General features: G+C 37.1%; 1 protein-coding gene across 1 annotated transcript in view; it reads right to left on the bottom strand.

Moving 5' to 3' along the window:
* Ir8a (Ionotropic receptor 8a) overlaps positions 1-19,989 on the bottom strand; it is a 107,181-nt gene that overhangs the window by 5,503 nt on the left and 81,689 nt on the right. The window contains exons 10-14 of the mRNA XM_068229057.1: positions 17,505-17,688; positions 17,167-17,288; positions 12,424-12,571; positions 4,596-4,765; positions 1,896-2,017 (exon numbers count right to left, since the gene is read on the bottom strand). Of these exons, the coding sequence (XP_068085158.1) occupies positions 1,896-2,017; positions 4,596-4,765; positions 12,424-12,571; positions 17,167-17,288; positions 17,505-17,688 (746 nt within the window). The remainder of the gene's footprint in view (positions 1-1,895; positions 2,018-4,595; positions 4,766-12,423; positions 12,572-17,166; positions 17,289-17,504; positions 17,689-19,989) is intronic.

Raw genomic sequence — 19,989 nt, 5'->3', positions numbered from 1 at the left:
CTTGGTGGTCCTGTATTTTTGTGTTGCATTCTGTATAATGTCTGCTGATTTTTAATGCTACTGTTTTTGATGGGTTCAATTTCATTCCATAATCATCAAACTTCTTACACCATGCATTCAGATTATTTTGCACTCCCTCCTCTGTTTCATCCCATATTGCCACATCGTCTGCAAACACCAGAGCCTGAAGATCTTTATTACCTTTTCCTTTTAGTTCCTTTAAAATGGTATCCATAACTGCTATGAATAGAAGTGGTGACAAGGCACTTCCCTGTTGTACTCCTTTGGTTGTATTGAACCATTCAGAGTGACCATCTCCAATTCTGACACAGCTTTTACAATTACTATATAGCATTTGGATCTTCCTAATAAGGTACTCTGGTACACCAAGTTTTCTAAGACTTTTCCAAATAGCTGATCTAGGAACATTATCATACGCCTTTTCAAGGTCCATAAACACAATAATTAGGTCTTTTCCTCTTTCCCAGTGTTTCTCTGCCAACATCCTCAAAGCAAATATCAGATCTGTTGTGCTTCTTCCAGTCCTAAAACCATGTTGTTCCTCTTCTAAGATAGGCTCTAGTATATCCCTTACTCTGGCTTCAATGATCTTCTCCATAATTTTAAGGCCGTGTGATAGGAGGGTAATGCCTCTGTAATTTTCACTTTTCCTTCTACTCCCTTTCTTAAAGATAGGAACTATCACCCCTTTTGTCCAATCTTCAGGTATTTCATTATCCTTCCATATTGTTCTGAGAACTCTATACAGCCACTGTATTCCTGGTGGACCAGCAGCTTTAATCATGTCAGCTGTAATTTCATCAGCTCCTGCTGACTTACCACTTCTCATCCTGTGGAGAGCTTGCTCTACTTCTGTCCATGTAATTGGGATATCTTCCTCTATTGTTTTCTGTCCTACATCCTCAACAGAGATCTCTTTAGGGCCATTTAGGAGCTTGTCAAAATACTGCCCCATTGTATCCGTGATATCTTTCATATTGCGAACTATATTCCCATTTAAAAGTAGATGTCCTATGGCTATGATCACAATATCAACATTAACTTAAAACTAGCTTGCTTGTTTGAACAATAATCAAAAGGCAAAAGAGAGAAGTCAATTTATTGGCAACTGCCTATACTAACTAATAGATGAGTATGGCCATTAATACTAGTACTAAGTTGCAAGTAAGGGGCATCTAAATCATAATTTTTCCTTGTGCTATAGCTATGTACTGAGGATCAGCTAGAAAACATTGAAATATTTTCTTTAACATACATGATATTAGTTAGTATAGGCTACTTCATTGGCAGTTGCCATAAATTGCCTTCTCTCTTTTGCCTTCTGATTATTGTTCAAACAAGCAAGCTAGTTTTAAGTTAATGTTGATATTGTGATCATAGCCATAGGACATCTACTTTTAAATGGAAACTGAACCATTTTTATTTAAAACTTTGCACTTGCCATGGCTGGGTTACAAACCCTGTTACTTTGGTGAGAGCCAGTGATGACATTATTTAGTTACCATAACTCCTTGCTACTGTGATATGAAACTTTTAAAGAGTATCAGTTTCTAAATAAGAGTACTCTTTGTGATCCAGAAAGTGCAGTTAACTCTGATTTCATAAATAGTTTGCCAAAATAATAATGTAATTGATGAACTGACTGATGAATTGGTTATGAAACTTATGTTCAAGTTTAGAGGCTCAGCATAAGCGGTAATAAATCCCATTAATAAAGAAAAGGGTGAATCACAAATTAGAGTAAGAGTGTAGGATGTAGAGATGAATGTCTAAGAAAGCCAAAAATTTAAACCAAATGGCATCATTATCAGGATCAAACAAGAATTAGCTGTGGTAGGTTGAACACTGAAGAGGAAAGAGTACCAAAAACTTACCTAAACTCTCGAGGGTAATACCCTCACTGTCATCTGAGTTAGGACAGTCTCCTTTAGCAGATGAGTTCCAGAACTTTGCTGTAAGCGATTCAAAGTACCGATCCTTCTGCAAGTCCAGAATTCTAAAATGAAGTAAAAAGAACAAATTATTGACAAAAGCTCAGTATGTTCAATTGTTAAATTGATGCAAATTCATGAATTTTGCCATTTTTTCAGTTTGTTTGATTAATCCAACAGCACAGAGTGCCATACTAGGTACAACACGTCCCAAGCATTGGCAGGTGTGGAGTGCCGGAGTGCCGTACTTATATCCAACATGCAGCCTCTGCATTATGCTACCATCTTTCGTAGGGATTGTGAACTAAGTCAAACTTTCACTGAGATATAGATAGTGTAGTTCTTCCTCTTCATATTTGGTGTATATACCAACTCTCTCTATTGACCATTTCATTTCGTTTGAAGAACTTGAATGTCAGCAATATGAGCACTGTGACAACTGATCTTGGCAGGAATCTGTAAAGTGCACCTCTCTGATGAATAAATTTCTTTCCTTTTGAAGAACAGTTATGACAACTCAGGTGACAGTGATCTTAATTTCAATGCTATTTGTTGATAAATGATGTAGCTATGGTGGAATGGCATGCCAAAATTGGACGCAACAGCGAACTGTATGAAGTTCAGCAGTGTGCTTGCATGTCAGGTGCCTATGTATTCTAGTGGGAAAATGTGGAAGTGTTGCTGTTGAATGTGTGTAGCAAAAATAGATTTGAGGCTTGAATACGACATAAAATGATTTACCTTTATAAGTTTGGTTCTAATGAGAAATGTTCACAGGTGAAAGCAGCCTTACCAGAGCCTTGATTTCAGGTTGTTGTTCTACTGAATTCTTGAAAAGTTAATTTCATGGAAAGGCACTGATACTACCACAGATGCAAGTATTCCACCTGCATGGGATGGCCATAGCTCCCTAATGCTATAAGCCAAAAATTGCAAATAATCAAAAGTATCCTTCCTGATTTTACCCTTAGTAAAATTAATAATGAGGAAAATAAGTGATTTCTTAGTGACAGGGGTTTGATGAACCAATGTACCGAATGAGAAGCCATGCTTGGTCTGTACTGTTCTTAACTGGTTTGAGGTGAGATGAAATTATATGGCATGTTTTTACAGTTGGATGCCCTTCCTGACACCAAACTCAGTTGAGAAGCTAATGAAGATGAAATGAATGATGGTAAATAAAATTTGGTAAGGAGGTGGAAGGAATCAGCTGTGGCCTATGCATGGGAAATGGCCCAGCATTTGTCTGAAGTGAAAGTGGGAAACCACAGGAAATCATTCTCAGGACACCTGACGTTGGGGTTCGAACCCTCTCGTCTTCTGAATGCACAGCTTGGCTCCATAGCCATAGTGCATTAACACGCATGGTCACTCTGCTCAGTAGATCTTCTTTATTGTTATTAAAATAATAAATAACATTCTAATTATATAATAATAATAATAATAATAATAATAATAATAATAATAATAATAATAATAATAATAATAATAATAATAATAATAATAATAATAATAATAATAATAAAGTGGCTCTGAATTTTGAAGTAACAAAGAAAAATACAGAAATGTAGTTTCTTGTAAATACAGCAGAGGATACAATATTTTTCTACCACTCATACGTACCAGTATCCACAGTTTGCGAACCCCTGCTCTAGTTGGTCCCATCACTTTCTGATTCAGCTTTTCTTCCTAGATTATATTTTTTAGCACCACCCTTTCCAGGTCTGTACACTCCAAAATTGTCAAGTTGTCTATTTTCTTTAGAGATAAGCCTTACACTAAAAATTTCTTGATTCTAATTCTCAGTTTTTTTGTAGCTTAAAAATTCTTCTTTCACCAGAATGAATACTCCCCCTCCTACCATTCCTATCCTTTCTTTATAATAAACACTACAGTTCCGAGAGAAAATTTCCACATCCATAATATCACTTCTCAGCCATGATCCAGCTCCTATTACAATATCTGTTAAATATATATCTATTAAATTACAACACTAAAATTTTTATGTCATTCTTGCTTGACTCCTATCACTGCTCTCTAGTCCAACCCATTTCTCTGGATGCATTTCCCTATAACCCTTATAAACAAACCTCTTAAATTACAACTGAGGTTCAAGTGAAGGCCATCTGAGCACAGATCCCTATCTCCTTCCCAATTGCGATCTAGAGTTCAACAGTAAATTTTTTATGTCTTTCCTGCTCTACTTCCAGATCCCCATACTGAATGTACCTCCCTATAACCCTTATAAACAAATCTCCTAAATTACAACTGAGGTTCAAGTGAAGACCATCTGAGTGCAGATCCTTATCTCCTTCCAAATTATAATCTAGAAATCTCACTTCCAGTTTCCCACACATACACACTCCATAATCTCATTTAAATCCCCGATCACCTGCCAGTCAGTATTCCTCCTACTAGATATTCCATTGATAATAATCTCAGTTTTCTTCAACTTCTCCCATGCCGAATTTACCAGATCATACACATCCTCAAATATGTTGGTACCTATACCTGCTTATCTTACATTTGTGGTACCTATCTATCAATTGGTGTATAAATTGAGGATTTAGGTATGTTTTACTTTTCGTATTTAGTTAAAAGTTCTAATTGTAGTCAATATAAGAAGACTGAAATTACACTTACTTTCGACTGATTTCTTCCTGAAGGTGGCTACCTTGTTGAACTGCAATAGCATAAGGCTGTTCAGCAAACATTTCTCCAACCTCAGTCAAGTTACAATTGCGGGATACCTCATAACGGATTTGAGCTGCATCGTGGATAAATGCAAACTTGCCTTCCTCTTGTTCAATTACCTGCAATAAGAAATAATCATACAGTAATTTCCAAACTACAGTAACTTATTTCCAACACTTTTTTTCAGAATATTGTTACAAATGACCTTTCTTGTTCCTCTTGTTTACTGGTATTTATCCTGCCTGATAGTAGAGTCTGCTATGTGACTGCAATGAATGATCTTTGAGAAGTTAAATAATAACCAAAGCTATGAAAGGAAAAGGAAACATTTTATATTTTTCATTATTATCATTATGCCTTTGGTTGTGGCATCCACAAGCATTAACCTGGTTCAAGGGAGATAGGATCATCTTCCCTATCTCTACTTGGGCAATTCTTGCTTGGCACGTCCTCAGTGCAGGGATGGGCATCCTCCACCCCAGTAGGCCATAGTGACAGGATGGCTATGTTCAGGCGGGGACCCAATTCCATGGGATATAACATGGAACCTTTGCTGACAAAATGAAAGCTATTTAAATCTGTCAGCTCTGTACTGGTATCCAGTAGCTAGTGGTCAGCATCTGTTCACCTAGTTGGTGCGCTACCTACATACCTTATGGCTGTAGTTTATTTAGTGACACAGTCATTAACTCACAAACCCTTACCTTCACAAGCATGAGGGAACATTATTCACAGAGATTACCCCAGTTAATACCCAATCCACCTCCAGTGATAATGGAGTTAGCTCTTCAAATTCTGACTCATGCTCAGAGCAGACATGAGATCACTGGTGAAACCCACAAATATAAAGTGCACATCGGCACTCTAAACATGAACTCTGTAATCAAAATTGGCAAATTCAGACATGTACTGGAAACCATCAAAGAGAGGCAAGTCAAAATACTCAATCTACAAGAGACATGATTGAGGGCAATGCACTGCGGGGTCACTGAAACTGTTGACTCTTCATATCAGTCATAGCCAATACCATATTGAAGGAGTAACCCACATCTAAGGACTTTATTTACACTGCACGAGTCAATAGTCAATGGAGTGATGTAGTATAAAGGAGTCAATAGCCAATTAAGTACACTCACCATCAAATATGATTACACTGAACAGAATACCAAATGGTACACATTAATTAATGTGCATGCACCTGTTAACAAAGACAACAGAGAACAAGTAGAAGAATATTGGACCTTAATGGAACATACACTAGGCAGAATACTTGAAAATCATGTTAAAATTCTTCTAGGAGACTTCATGCCCAGCTTGGGTATGAACAATCCAAAAGAGACATTATAGGCAACCTTCCAGCACACCTTAGCACAAAAAAGAATGGAGCAAGATTTGTCAAAATCTGCAGAACCTGTCAGCTGTTAGGTACACTTTTGTTGTAAAATGTCATGAAGTTTCACACTTGTGGCCAGAGCTTACCGATCCCCTTTTAGAAGAGATCAAAAATGAAAGGTTGATTCCACTATGTCGCCGAGCGTTAATAGAAACGGCTTTTGCAAGTATCAAACTCAAGATCAATGCATAAGAGGCAGGATGCTACAGTATACAAGTTCTAACTCACAAGGCAATAAACTCAGCAGAGCAGAGCGCAGAGGAAGGCATAATACACAAAGCCGTACTTCAGAACATACAAAAAAAAAACACATTAATGGTGGGCCATACCCAAGAGGAGTTATCGTGGTAAGTGCATGTTAAATCATAGGAAAGGAATACTAGAAAAGAGAACTCCCAAAGCACAGAATTCTTTTTTTTAAAGATAACATATATATTGAATAAAGTTTTCAAAAATACAAAATATAGATCCACCAAAAAGATATAAAACAGATCACGAGGGACTATTTCAATGGTCAATAATCTAGTGTAGATAGGCACACACAATTACAACGAAGGGAAAAATGACCCGTAAAAATCAACATTATCTTTGGTTACAACAAGGGATAAAAACCCTGAGAATTACAACTGTCTTTGAGGTACAACCAAGGGGTAAATGGCCCGTGAATTACACATATCTTGACTCGTACAAATACGAGTGAAAAGGTTAAACCTGAGCAAATCAATGTTCTTGTTTACATACAAGCTCCCATAGGAGGGCCATTTGATGAACCGGAATAAGATAGTTAAAAACAATTGGCAGTAATTTTAATTGAAGAGAGGTTTACAATACCAAAAAGGGAGTACTTTACAAGATACTACCACAACCCCCCAGATTCGTGTTCCAGCTTAGACCATATAGGAAAACATATGAACATCGAAGCTACCTAGTGTAGATAAATCATAAAAGGGTTAGCAGACCGCGATACACCATCTTAAATAACAAAGGTAAACAAAAGGACAAAATAATAAAGGAAGGGAAAGGCAAAAGGAGGGCAATGAGGCGAAGAAAGAAGAAAAATCAGGAGGGATAAGGAGACAGAGTACTGATCAGGCCGCGAAGCTCCCACATCACATGAATGGAAGGCAAAGTTCACACATCACACATCGCGAGTCCAGTCCACATTCTCGATTCACTTTTCTATCTCAAGTTCGGAGTTAGAATTTTACCAGAGTGACAATTTCGTAATGCCCTTAAAAAAAAGGACTAAAGTTCGGATTCCAATTAACAAGCCGAAGAAAAGGGCAAAATAGAATGAATGTTCATATGAGAAGAAATATGAAGTCTGCTCACCCAATACGTTGAACGGAGAAATTTTAAAAACCAGTATGTACACGGGCCAGCCGCGCACACTTCCAGAGCTTCCACTGCCTATCACAACATTTAATCCACACCTGAACCTCGAACAAGCACACGCAGCCCGTATATATACGGAACCAAGGTCGCCGTAGAACATGCGAGAAGCGATGACGTCACAGGGCCTCGCGTGGAGCGATGAAACAGTCCAGACAGTCAAGTGGCAGGCATGAAGGCAGACAGTTTGTGTCGCGAAACGATGCGTTGGGTTTGAGCATAGAAGAAAAATAAGGTAAGCGATTTGAACACGTTACACAGCTGAAGATCATGTCCACTTATATCCGTAAACCACTACACAGGTGTTATATATGGAAGTCACCAAACAAGTTTTTTTTTTTGATAGTTGTTTTACGTCGCACCGACACAGATAGGTCTTATGGCGACGATGGGACAGGGAAGGGCTAGGAGTGGGAAGGAAGCGGCCGTGGCCTTAATTAAGGTACAGCCCCAGCATTTGCCTGGTGTGAAAATGGGAAACCACGGAAAACCATTTTCAGGGCTGCCGACAGTGGGGTTCGAACCTACTATCTCCCGAATACTGGACACTGGCTGCACTTAAGCGACTGCAGCTATCGAGCTCGGTACCAAACAAGTTACGTGGCAAATTGCTGGCAAATTGCTGTTCAACCATTATGTTGTTCTGTGAATAACTACCAATCTTACACTTTAGACTACATCCTCTGTGCACATAATAACATAGTTCCAGTTTCTCATTAAACTACATCCACCTCAGAGAAGAGCATAAATAAGTTTGTATCTAACAGAATATCGTAATCAATATGACCACTGCTCAGCCCAAAGGTCTGAATATTACAAGGTATTGTGTGGTCAGCATGACAAATCTTCTCGGACATTATTCTTGGCTTTCTAGACCGGGGCCGCCATCTCACCATCAGATAGCTCCTCAATTCTTATCACTTAGGCTGAGTGGACCTCGAACCAGCCCTCAGATCCAGGTAAAAATCCCTGACCTGGCTGGGAATTGAACCTGGGGCCTCCGGGTAAGAGGCAGGCATGCTTCCCTATACCACGGGGCTGGCATCGATTCAAATATATCAGTTATCTGAATGAAGGTTCTTCAAGTCTCTACCTCTGCACAGGAAGCAACAATAAGATATACAGTAGTCTCTAATATTACCTTAATAATGATGACGGAAAGAACTCCAAAATATTTGAAACAATTAAGATTCTCAGTCCTTTTTTTATAAAATAACTAGCTAAAGTACCCGTTCTTCATATGGATTTATGTGCAAGGATTAAAGTGGTTAAATTAAGACAGCCTGCAAGTATGTGTGCATCTTACAACACACTCTTGTAGACAGTATTTCTGTTCTTATCATCAGGTAGGCCTATATAAATATAGAGGTTATGCCCTCTCAACACATCAATAATTAAACAATTTGAAGGAGGAAGAAAGAAGATATGAACCTTCAACAATTGAAGGTATCAGCAAAGAAAAGGAAAGGGCCATATAAGGCAGGAAAATGGAACTCTCTTTAGGTTCGAATGTGAACCTTCGACAGATGAAAATATAACTTATAACCTGTGTGTTTTTTTATTTTGTTTACGCCAATTTTTAAATCTTTTTTAGCTGAAGAAGTTCCGCATTAGGAATGAAACATGTACTTTTTAATATTGTAATTCGATTTTAAGCTTCATTATGTTCCATAATTACATAGGCTAGCAATAAAAAACAAACAAGTATTGGAAGGTGGGATTCTCCATTCAACCTAACCTTAGTTGAGATGAACATATCTTTTGTGATATTTGAGCCATTTCTTTTCAGTTTCAACTAAGTTAATCTATAACTGTTAGATTCTTCAGCTTGTCAAAACTTTATGTAAATAAAAAGGTATGGCGTTCTATTAATTGCTTGTTGAAGATTGAACATAAACCAAGTGTGTGCTATGGTGGGATCTGCTAGCAACATTTCTGGCCAATGTTCTGTGTTGACTTCAAAAAGGAAACCCTGGTTGTACACAGTTATTCCTCCACCAAGTGTGCTGCTTTACTTACTAATCTTTAGTGATGGTCCTCAGTTTTCAAGGTTGTTATATTTACGTAACAAGAATATTGTTTCCAACATTCAAGAATTGATTCATGAAGAACCCAGATATATGTTTTTTGAAAGAGACTGATATCCATTTTCAACAAGATGGATATTTTCATATGATACTTTTTGTCAATTTTAATTATTTTTAACTTTACATCATGTTTTTCTACTCTTTGTTTTATATGTGGCCGAAGAAGGCCTAAATATTTGGCTGAAACATGTACCGGTACCAAATATTTTAAATCATGACCTTTTAAGTGTGTTTTAATATAGGCTATACTGAAGTGTATTGACTAAGGTGGATTTTTTATTTTTATTTTTCAAGGCAATTTTGTATATTTTATATCATATGAAACATGGCTTTACGCGATCCCTGTCCAACTCGTTGGCTGAATGGTCAGCGTACTGGCCTTCTGTTCAGAGGGTCATGGGTTCGATTCCCCACCGGGTCGGGGATTTTAATCTTCATTGGTTAATTTCAATGGCTTGGGGGCTGGGTGTTTGTGCTGTCCCCAACATCCCTGCAACTCACACACCACACATAACACTATCCCCCACCACAATAACACACAGTTACCTACATATGGCAGATGCCGCCCACCCTCATCAGAGGGTCTGCCTTACAAGGGCTGCACTCGGCTAGAAATAGCCACACGAAATTATTATTATACGCGACCCCTACTGAATTTTCTCCCAAATTGATATGAGTTACAAAGAAAATGCATATTTATTTATTCTATATATTTATTGCACTCTACAGGACTTAATGTCCCAATTACAGAGGCAACTACGTCATGTAAACTACAAGATGGCGATACTCATATCTAAACTCTTTTCTACAATTTTATCTAATCTAATCACCTATAATATTAATACCAAATATCAAGGTATTTTTCTAGAAACTAAATATCCTTATATTAATATGGTGAAAAAACATATGACAAAGTAAAATGACAAAAGAAATGAAGCAATTTATGTACAAGCATAATACGGTATTACAGAACTTCACCTTCCAATACATAAGGTAGTTCTTAGATTTCCCTTGTGGTGTCTCTGATACTGGTTCTATAGACAAGGAAATTTCCCACAGAATTCAGATAGGTATCAACTTCTACAGAATAGTTTAAGACATAATATGGAACAAGAAAATACCAACAAAATGTAGGAGAGTCATATATGAAACCTATTACATACCAATCCTGACCTATGGTTGCAAAACATGGACCATGAGAATAAAGTTGTTAGTAGAATCCAGGCAGCAGAAATGAGATTTGTCCTTAGCACAATCGGTAAAACGTGGAGGGATAGAGACGTAATGAGGAAATCCGCAAGCAAGCTCAAGTTGTAAGACTGCAGGACAGAATAACAGCACAACGACTGAGATGGTATGGACATATGCGACGCATGGGAGATAACAGATTACTGAAACAAATGTATGATCTAAAACTTGAAGACAAAAGACCAAGAGGGCGACCAAGACTTGGGTACAAGGTCATAGTGAAGATTGACACTGAAGAGCGAGGACATACTTTGCAAAAAATCAAAGAAGGAGAGAAGTTCGCAGACCAGAACTGGTGGAAAACCCTTGTTCGCCGACCCATCGCTTAAGATGGAGAAGTGGGATATGTATGTATTTTAAAATCATCATCATCATCATCTGCAGTTTTTAGCTGTTGGCCGGGTCTGCTTGGTTTTAAAATCTTTTTTGCAATTTTCAACCTGATAAACATATGATTAACACTTAGGGCTCCAAACGATGCTGGCATATTCTATTTTTGGTCTTACTATGGTACTGAACAGATGAATGCAAGTTTGTTTGTTCTTGAGGAGTTTTATATTCTTGATAATGAATCCTGTGGTCTTGTATGAAACAGCTACCACTTTCAGTATATGCGAATTGAAAGTAAGCTCGTGGTCGAATAAAACCCCAAGGTCTTTCATCTCGCAAACTGATTGTAAATCACTGTCGCCTAGCTTGTAAATGTAGCGGACAGGAGTCTTCCTACTGGTGAACGACATTGATACATATTTTTCTGCATTTAAGTACAGTTTATTTTCAGTCGCTCACTCCAATACACTTTTCAAGTCTAGCTGAAGCTGTTTACAGTCATTTATGTTTTGAATGGCTTTGAACACTTTGAAATCATATGAGTATAGCAGACAGCTGGAATATTTCACCTGTTCACCTGTTCAGGCAAGTCATTGGTAAATGCAAGAAAAATAAAAGGACCTAAATTTGACTTCTGAATTATTTCTGAATTTACAGGGTATTCTTGAGAAGAATGTTTTTGGAAAGAAACCAACTGCTTCCTATTACCCAGATAGGAACTAAAAAGATGCAATAGTTGTTTTGAAAAACCAAACAGGTTTAACTTACTTGCTAGGGCATTGTGATTAATCTTATTGAATACATTTGCAAAGTCTGTAAACACTACATCCATTTGTCTACCCGTGTCAAGTTCTGTGGATAATTGCTGAGTGAACACCTCTTGTAGAAATTTAATTTCAAGGCCCACATGGTGCACTTCAGTTTTCAATAGGGCCAACTGTTTACCAGTTATTTTACCATGGACCACAACCAAAAACACAAGAAAGCTGAATTTTCTCAAAAAACATTTGAGTTGTGAAGAAAATGCTTATGATGATTTTTGTTGAAAAATAATTTCAAGGCAACATGGTGCCCTTCTATTTTCAATTGGGCCAACTGTTTACCCATTATTTTAGTTGCTGTAGGACATAAATTACTCAAATTTGAGACATTCTCCTGTAAAAGCCCCTACTAGTTCGAAATGGTGAAATTTATCAAAATTTATCAAAATCAAAAGCTGTATCCTTACCAAATTTCAGCTCAATCGGTCCGGTAGTTTCTGAGCCTATCAGGAACAAACAAACAATCAGACACCACCTCATTTTTATTAATAGTATAGCTTACAAACCTTTCGAAAGCCAACTGAAGCATTTGGGACAGGCCCAGCGTGTTCAATAGCTTGTAGAATGTGTCCATATTGCTCTTTGATGGGATAGTCCCATACACGGTATTTAGATTGATCACTAGAACTGTTGAGTGTTATGTCCTTCCAGACTCTGAAACAAGACAGTTAATAATTATGTAATTATATCAAAATATAAAACCAACTCACAATTTAAAATTATAAAATAGAATTAATGAAAGGATGTTGCAAGTAGTGGAAAATGGTAAATAAAAATGTAAACAGCCTATGGGATTGGTTTAAAGCAATTGCTTTAAAGGTGGTAAGGAATGAGAAAGACCCACTATATTATAAAAGAGAAATAAAATGAAGTAACAGATGCAGGTTGGAAAGAAATAGAATTAGGATTGGTTGTGGAAATAAAGAAAGACTAAAGGAACTAGGAAATTGAGCAAAACCTCAGCTAAGAATAAAATGATGGCAGATATAATTGGCTGTTATATGAATTTCAGGGAAAATGGAAGGTACTTTAAGTCAGAAACAGGTTTAAAGAAGGACATTATAGGGATCATTAATGAACAAGTGGAGTGTATATGTGAGGACTTACAGAAGGCAGAAGTATTCGTCAGCAGTATATAAAGATTGTTGGATAAAAGGATAACATCCAGGTAGAGATGACTAATACTGGTGAAGTACAGAAATTTACCTAGGATAATAAAGACATTTACAGTACAAACAAAAACTGAGAGCTCAAAAAGCAGCTGGGATTGATAAGATTTTTGGGGATGTGCTAAAGACAGTGGGTTGGGATATAGTGCTGTAACTGAAATATTTCATTAAAAATTGACTCCTAAGAAAATATTATATTTTTCCACTTTGCAATCCACTTTTAAAAAGGACTTTACACTATTAATAAATAATGAGAAGGCATTTTTATAACACACCAGAACATGTTTAGGTGCCAGTTGGACCATCAATTTTTTAGCCAGTCAGTCTCTTAGGAGTCAATTTTTAATGATCAGTATGGAATCATTTTGAGGTTTACTAAATTTTTTATTTAATTACTGTTTGCATGAAGGATACCAAATGAGTGGAGAATTTCTACACTAGTGCACAAAGAAAAGGGTGATAAATATGAAGAAGATAATTACAGGCCAGTCAGCTTGACATATTTTGTATGTAAGCACTGGGAAAGCATTCTTTCTGATTATATTAGACGTATTCGCAAACTTGCTAACGGATTTGATAGAAGGCCCTTCGGGTTTAGGAAAGGCTGTTCCAGTGAAGCTCAACTTATGGTATTCCAGAAAGAAATAGCAGATATTTTAGATTCACAAGGTCAAATGGACAGTGTTGCTACTGACTTATTCAGGATTTTGACAGAATAGATCATGGGAGACTTGTGATAAAAATGAGGGCTTAAGTCCTCTATGTGTTGATGGGGTGGTATGGTAGTACCTCACGGGGATCACTGCAAGTACCTAAGTGTTAATATAAGGAAAGATCTTCATTTGAGTACTGGGGTTGTAAATAAAGGTTACGGGTCTCTTCATATGGTTATAGGGCATTTAGGGGTTGTAGTAAGAATGTGAAAGTATCTGACGGGACCCCAGTTAGAGTATGGTTCCAGTGTATGGGACCCACACAGGGATTCATTCATATGAGAACTGGAAAAGATGCAAAGGAAAGCAGCATGATGATTTCTGACAAGAAAGAGTACGGTAGTGTTAGGAAAATTTTACAAACTTTGGGCTGAAGAGAGTTGGGAGTATGATGGCAAGTTGCTCAACCAAGCAGTAATTACAAGCTAACAGCCTAGAGATGGCATGGAATGATATTAATAGATGAATAAGCTTGAAAGAAGTTTTTAAAATTAGGAGAGATCATAATATGAAGATAAAGTTGGAATTCAAAAGGAAAAATTTGGGCAGATATTTATTTATAGGAAGGGAAATTAGGGATTGAAGTAATTTCTCAAGGGAAATGTTCAATAAATTTAAAAGTTTTGCAGCTGTCCATGAGTCAGAATAGACCTAGGCAGATAGATCCTAATTTTCCTAAAAGTCTGCCCTTGGGATTTTGTTTATTGCCATACCAAATGCTTGATAAACAAAATGGCATGTTTGGGTCAGTTGATATCAGCTTTATTTTTTGCATGAAAATGATATTGCCTCTTCCAAGCCTTGTAACAAATTCCAATTTAACTTTGCTTTTCTGATGAGCATTACAATAGCATAACTTTAAAGAGATTGCTTACAAAAAGCACGACCACATTTTTCTGGCCTTTTTCACACGATAGTACTCATCACAAGTAATTTAGATCCAAGCCGACTCTGTTTTGATATGCAGCGAAGCTCCAAGAATATTGAGCGACCAACGACCAAGCAGATTTGAACCTGTCACTTATTCACCACAAGATCTCTGCCCAGCCGTTGAATTGATAAATAATCAGAAGGAGCTCTCATTCTAGTACAACCTATTACTTGAATTAGTACTAAATGCTTGAAGCGATATTGAAACTCAGAGTTCACACTTAACACTAGACCCATGATCAGGTCATTGTTGACCTAAGTCTTACTTTTTTCTTCCCCCACTTAGTTGTGTTTACCCCTAGAGTGCTAGATTTAATAATTTCACTTCCTGGGAAGCAAGCACATCCCTCCAAAAGATCTTACCTTGAACTGCATTTGTGCCATCTTTACCCATCATTCGTAATAATAGAATATAAACATCTGTTCTTCTGTATAGGTTTGTCTGTTTTTTCTCTTTGTCCTTTTATTTCACTGGAATCCTCTAACCACATTGACAGGGAGAATTACTGAACAGCCATGCTAGTTGAAGTTTGTTCTCAAATTATTGGGTGTGATATTAATTGCCATATCATTGTGTAAAATGTGTGTGTGTAGTTGACAACGGTTGTATGTTGTCGAATAATTATGAAACAGAAATTATTGCCATTCCAAACAACATATCAGTAGAAGAATCTGATGGGGGAGTCTGTGGAAGGTTAATCTGATGAAGAATCACAAGAATTTGTACCTTCAGACATTAAGTGTACAGGAAACAAAATCGTTTGTGAAGACCCATGCCTTAAGAAAATAATTTGCTGCAAAGACACAGCAAAGGACTATTATGTATGCACATATTGTGACATCAGCCATTTAAAGTGCACTATATTCTACCAATTCCTATATTTTACCTATTCTTCTTCTTATACTTCGTCGTCGCGAATGGGTCACTTATTACCATGCAGAATTATTGTTATTATTGAATATCCAAAGCAGTTTGGAACCCTATTTTACATAGTATACTAGGGTTGTAGTTAAATACATACTCACTTTTACAATGAAAAAGAATTCATGTATCTAATGGATGGAAAATGAAGTGGATGAAGTTAATAAAATATTTGTAACAGCACGGCTTCTTAAACAAATGATACAGGGGTTTTGATAATGCAATGTTGCAATAATTCAAATGAGAGTTCAAGTCATGCCTTCTTCTTTCAAATGCAGCATATTCAAATAGTAGGTGGTCCACTGTTTTTGAGGATCCGCAAACAGACACGTAGCCATCAGGACGATTGATTCTGAATCGATGAAAATAATAACCAAATTTGTCATGACCAGTCAAAAATTGAGTAATTTCAAAGCTTGGCACCAACACGTTACTTTGCAGGTGGTTGAAAACCTCAGGGAAGAATATTTCTCTGGTGACTTGGCCTCTAGAGGAAGAATTCCAAATGTTGTTTCATTGATGGATTATGTGCTTCTTTATGATTTTTTTTTACAATAGCTAGGTGACGTTTTGTCATAAGAAATTTCCAAATTAGATGTAGCCGCTGCTTTTGCCAGAAGATCAGCTTTCTCGTTTCCAGATATTCCACAATGGTCGAGAATCCAGTCAAAACAGATGAGCGGACTTTGTTGAGCTGTGGTTCTAATAGCTACAGCTATTGGATTCAGATTATATTCATTATTTATTGCATTCAGCGCAGCTTGCGAATCACTTAATAACCGAGATTTCTTATTGTTAAATTTGCACCATTTGATCGCAGACTTAATCGCCCACAGTTCAGCCTGGAAAATAGACCATGTGGAAGAGAGTTTGTACTGGGATGAGAACACCTCAGAATCGTTTTCACGAACAACAAAGGCACATCCAACTCTGTCCTGTTCATCTGTGCTTGGTATGCGAGATCCATCTGTGTAAATAAAGCAGTCATGGGTAATTGAACAATTTTCATAAATAAAGTTTTTGAAGAGACTTGGGTGATCAGACTGTAGAAAATGACATGGGTGCTCTAGAGTGGTATTCAGAATGGGCAGAATTATTGGTATTATTATTTTATGTTTAAGATACTCTCTGTGTGTTAAATTTTACTTCAGTGGTCATCGCATAATTGATATTTGTTTATTATTTAATGAGATATGATACTTAGAGTAACAATTTTGCTCTTACTGAGATCTTGGAATTATGAGCTGAAGAATGAGCCATCTCCCAAGATCATACAAGGTACAGTGTACTGAACTCCTGCAATTTTGTGTTCATTATGGAATTATATATGTATCACGGTGACTTCACTACTGTTTTTATGGCAAACAAGTTACTTTGGTATGTACTGTCAACCAGCTGTATTTGGTCAACTTCAGTGGCTTAAATAAGTTATAAATACAACATACCTCTGTTTTCATTAAGGTGTAGTGCTAAACTGTATTAAACTTGTTTTGAATTATCTTTAAATTAACTTACCCATAAAGAACATCTTCAGCATTCTTCATGTTTTTGAAGTAATCATGTGTATCAGAATCCTGAACGACAGTGTAGTTGATACGACTTTGACGAGCTAATTGTTCCAGAGACTGGACTGGAGACTGAAAATAGGATATTATCAGATCAGATTGTTTTTATTAATACAATAAATTGTTAACTGTAATACTATGTCTCTTTGAAACATTTTAAAATATAACATAAGGAATATGCTTTATTTTTTAATAACAACTTCTGCAGAGCATATACTTGAAAAGTGTTTAACTGAGGTTTCACTGTATTTGAGAAATGGAAAACTATTACTATTGTTTCAGAAATACCTTCATTCTCTCAACAGTCAAGAAGGCAGCCAAGTTTGCAGTGAATGTTGCTAACATAAGAACCACGAACAACCAATAGGCAGCCACCAGAGTTCGTCCTGAAAGGGCTTTAGGAGCTTCACCTCCTCCTTGTGGAGTGAAGGATGTTAGAGCGAACCAGAAGCTTTCCTTTAGAGTGAATTCTCTGAAAATACATGTAAGTTTTATATGTGAAATTAAAATACTGTATCTGAAAACAAGTAACGTAACTAGATTTGTCAATTACTAGCTTATGTAACACAACTACAGCTGATATGTGATTATTTTTGAAGTTTTATGATCATTTGCATGCTTGTAACCATTAATGATACTACAATGGCCAGCAAGTAAAACATAACAAGAAATGATGGTTAATAATAACCATAATCATAATGAGTGTCATTCGGGGGTTTGCCATTCTAATAAGTCAGAATCGATCTTGAGCAGTACGTTTACACTCCACTTAGTTTTGTAACTTTCTCTCATCCAATATTGCCTTCATAAAGAAATCTACTTGCTTAGCATAAGGGAATTTTTCGGGTATCTTGCTACCCAACACATTAATCTAAAGCCCACACCACATCAATCACATTTTTAAAATTATGTTTATAGGTTGTTACTTCTCATGCACTTGACCCAGAACAAGAGTGCTTGACATCCATTTCACTAACTTCATTCATTCTAAACATTGGCAACACTACATTTCAAAAGCTTATACTCTTTTAATAACATCCTTAAAATTTCTTGTTTCAGCACAGTATAGTACATGTGGATCAACGTACTATATGATTTCACTAATTTCATTAATTCTTTTCACTAATTTTCTCTTCCACTTGTCTCATGTGACAGGATCAGCTGTCAGAGATTATAGCTCTAAAACTGGAGAACTGTAGCATCGCATCCTGATAACAAATACCTGGGAAAAATTTGCATGATATCCACCAAAGAACTTTAGATCGCATGCAACCAAGTTTGTAATCGGAGAATTCTGTATCCACAGCACATCATGGGGATATGCAGCCATCAACATAGATGGACTATGAAATGAAATGGTGTATGGCTTTTAGTGCCGGGAGTGTTCGAGGACAAGTTCGGCTCGCCAGATGCAGGTCTTTTGATTTGACCTGCATGTCGTGATGAGGATGAAATGATGATTAAGATGACACATACACCCAGCCCCCCTGTCAGCGAAATTAACCAATTAAGGTTAAAATTCCTGACCCTGCCGGGAATCGAACCCAGGACCCCTATGACCAAAGGCCAGCACACTAACCATTTAGCCACGGAGCCGGACATAGATGGACTGATAGTTGAAGAATTGGCCAAAGGAAACAACCTGACTTTGATACATGATGAGAAACTCCCATACTCATTCTATAGCAGGGTATGGCAGGATGGTTACAACCCTGACCTGTGCTTCACAAATTCCACCATGGAGGACTGCTGCATTAAATTTGTAGAAAAGCAGTCCTGAAATAGCATTGACCAATTGGCCTTCAAGTTCATTTGGCTTTGAAAAAAAACACCTTTTATTCTTTTCAGGAGGACACTCAACTTCCAGACAGTGAACTGAGAAGTTTGTGTTAAAGACTCCAGTGCAGCCTTGGAAGACCTGGATGCAAGACAAGTTTGTTCAACTACTCAAAAAATCTCCTGCAAAACATCCCAAGAACCTGTAGCCAAGAGTACTTATCTGGAACGTCACATGATATTAAAGCAGTAATGCACTGATACAGAAAAGTGTATAAGGAAAATCTTTTCAGCAATGAGACTGTTGAATGTGGAGAAATGTTAATGCAAGCAATGAGTGAAGTGAGGCAACAGAAATAGACTGAAACCCTTGAGAAACTGGGTATGATCCACAGTAACAAAATTTCATGGAACCCAGCACTATTTTCAGTGGGGAAAACATTGGAAACTTCATACGAGAAAGACATTTCCACAGTTTTGAAATTGTTGCCACGCTTGTCTAGAAACAGTTATATGCTGTTATGTAAAATTAGGAACTTTAAGTGTAGTTGTAGTATGTTGGCTATGCTCTTCAAACCGGGTGTATGCATAAGTTTTTTCCGGTTTCACTAAGAGATGGTGCCAGCAAACAGTAGACAGCGTATGAATTTGACACATACGTCAGTTTGTTCGTCTGTCACCATAAGACCTATCTGTGTCGGTGCGACGTAAAGCCAAAAAAAAAAAAAAAAAAGTTTGTTCGTCTGACATTAACCTACCAACACACAAAAATTGAGTCCTCCAAACACTAGCGTCTGTGTTGTATCGTTCAGTGAGCATGTCACCGTTTGTGCCTGAAAAAGAACATTTGTGACACGCATTGCTTTTTTTATTTAATCAAAAGGAAAAGGCTGTAGAAAGTCATTGTTTGCTGGTAGAAACAAATAGTGAACACCCTCCATCAATTAGAACACGTGAGACATCATTTCGACAATTTAAACATGTCGGTTTCACTGTG

This window comes from Anabrus simplex, chromosome 8, assembly GCF_040414725.1.
Source record: "Anabrus simplex isolate iqAnaSimp1 chromosome 8, ASM4041472v1, whole genome shotgun sequence".
In the NCBI taxonomy this organism is placed as follows: Eukaryota; Metazoa; Arthropoda; class Insecta; order Orthoptera; family Tettigoniidae; genus Anabrus; species Anabrus simplex.
This window is presented reverse-complemented; position numbering and strand designations above follow the sequence as displayed.